Source organism: Asparagus officinalis, chromosome 1, assembly GCF_001876935.1.
Source record: "Asparagus officinalis chromosome 1, Aspof.V1, whole genome shotgun sequence".
Taxonomy (NCBI): Eukaryota; Viridiplantae; Streptophyta; class Magnoliopsida; order Asparagales; family Asparagaceae; genus Asparagus; species Asparagus officinalis.
In genome coordinates, this window is record NC_033794.1 from 71,272,466 (window position 1) to 71,274,813 (window position 2,348).

The 2,348-nt window shown below is 40.8% G+C and overlaps 1 protein-coding gene across 1 annotated transcript in view; it reads left to right on the forward strand.

The window, feature by feature from the left end:
* The window catches only part of LOC109825963 (BES1/BZR1 homolog protein 4-like), a 7,707-nt gene continuing 6,354 nt past the window's right edge, over window positions 996-2,348 (forward strand). The window contains 1 exon segment of the mRNA XM_020392892.1: window positions 996-1,410. Coding sequence (XP_020248481.1) covers window positions 1,195-1,410 — 216 coding nt within the window. The 5' untranslated portion in view covers window positions 996-1,194.

Genomic DNA, 2,348 nt, shown 5'->3' on the forward strand with positions numbered 1-2,348 from the left:
ACCAATTCTATAAAAGTAAGATTCCTAATCCTTTGGGTGAAACAAACGTAGAATGCCAAAAAAATAGGATTCCATAAAACTAAAACTTGTCTATAAAAATTTTATGGATTATGTTGGAATCCATAAATAAAGTAGGATTCCTAATCCTATTCCTACTCCCTATTTAAACTAGACTTAATTCAAATCAAACTGGACTTAACATGAACCAAACTGGACTGAACATGAACTAAACTGAACTTAACACTAAACTGGATTAAAAGTAGACTTAAAAGGAATTAAATTAGATTTAACATGAATCAAATTGACCTTAACATGAAGTAAAATTAGACTTAACATGAAATTAGACTTAAAATAAGTTGAAATAGACTTAACATGATTCATGTTAGTCTATTTCAATTTATTTTAGACTTAAATAAGTTGAATTAGACATAATATAATTTAAATTAGACTTAAAAGAAATTAAATTAGACTTAACATAAAATTAGACATAAAACATGTTAAATAGACTTAATATGATCTATGTTAACTCTAATTTAACTTAGTTTTAGACCTAAAACAAGTTGAATTAGACTTAACATAATTTAAATTAGACTTAAAAAAATTTAAATTAGGCTTAAAAAAATTAAACTAGACTTAACATGAATCAAACTGGACCTAATATGATAGATCCGGAGAGAACGGAGAGGGAGGAGAAATTGAGGGTACTTTGGGCTTTTATGTTTGTTTTTCTCTCTTTGCACTTAGTTAATTCGTATGATAATTACATGAAAAAGGACTGAGGCACATGATGTAACATTTCTTAGACTTGAATCACATGGATGGAAAATAAAAATAAAGGGACCGTAGCACATAAGGATTTTATCTGTGGGGTCTTGACCAACTTTTCTTAGTATTTTGTGTGACTAATATTAAAATAAAAAATAAGAATTTTTTTTAAGAAAAACCAAGACCCTGTAGTAGCATTCTCGTTAAATTTCAGTCGCTCATAGGCATTTGCGCAAAAGGACCCCAGCGTTTAAAGCGGCATCCACTCATGGCTCGTCTTCCATTAGTTTAACTCCCTCCAACTCCTTGAAAAACGCAAGCTTTGCCGACGAATCTCATCTGATCACTTGTTTAAAAAATAAAAATCCCCACAATCTCCACCAACCAATCGAGCGAAAACCTGATCCCAACTCGATCCGACCGCATCCGATGATGTCGGGGACGAGGATGCCGACGTGGAAGGAGAGGGAGAACAACAAGCAGAGGGAGCGCCGGCGGCGAGCGATCGCCGCCAAGATCTACGCGGGTCTGAGGACCTACGGTAACTACAAGCTCCCGAAGCACTGCGACAACAACGAGGTCCTCAAGGCCCTCTGCGACGAGGCTGGATGGACCGTTGAGCCCGACGGCACCACCTACCGGAAGGTAACCTTACCGCCCTCTTTTCTCCTCCTCTTTCCCCTCAGCTTTAGATTTGTTCTCCCCGTTCTACGAGATTCGGAATTTAGCTTCGATGAGTGGCGCAAGATAGCGTGGGCTCCATTGCCAGGCTAGCTCGCACGTGCTCATTGCTTGGAGCCGTTTTTCGCCGCTTTGGGGAGGAGTTTCGAATTACGGCGGAAGATGTTGCTGACTGAGGGGTGGATGGCGCAAGATAGCACGAGCTTGGCATCCTGGCTATCTTGCGCCGGTGTGTTAGGGATGCAGGGGCAAATTAGCGACCCCGATCTCGACGCATTGAGCCGGTCGTAGAGTACGGACGGACAGGGAAAGGGCGGAGGTGCACGGTAGCTGTTCGTTTTTATTCCTCGCTAATGTGAGCGCGTAGTAGGTAACGTAGAGCAACGGTTTTGTTGCTGACGCCCGAAATGGTTGCGCTTATGTTAGCAGGTGCCCTTTCCAAATCGCTAACTTGAGCCGACGGTGGAACTTTACGACTTTGATCATGTGCAATGTTAAGCCGGCAAGGCGGGCGCTGTCTAGCACCTGCTAACGTGAGCATTACCCCCTCTAATTTGGCGTAGCCTAAAATTGAATTAACAAATGAAATGTTATTTTAAAATTCCTGTCTCCAATATGGGTTGTGGAGACGGTCGGTGCACGTTAGAGTTCTTTATTACTAAAATAATTGTTCTTACGATTTTGTCCTCATTATATATATTCTTCCTGAGGGTTCAATGGTAAATATATCGATGAGAGAGAGGTGGTGCCTCGTGGGCTTGTCTCCCGTTTTCCGCGGTTAAAAAGAACACGTGAAAGAAAATTGACGAATTTGCCCTCGGTAGAGGATAATGTTCTCTCTTCTAGCACCCTTGCGGCATTGCGGGTTGTTTTTTGATGGCGAATATTGATGGGAGTCTAAA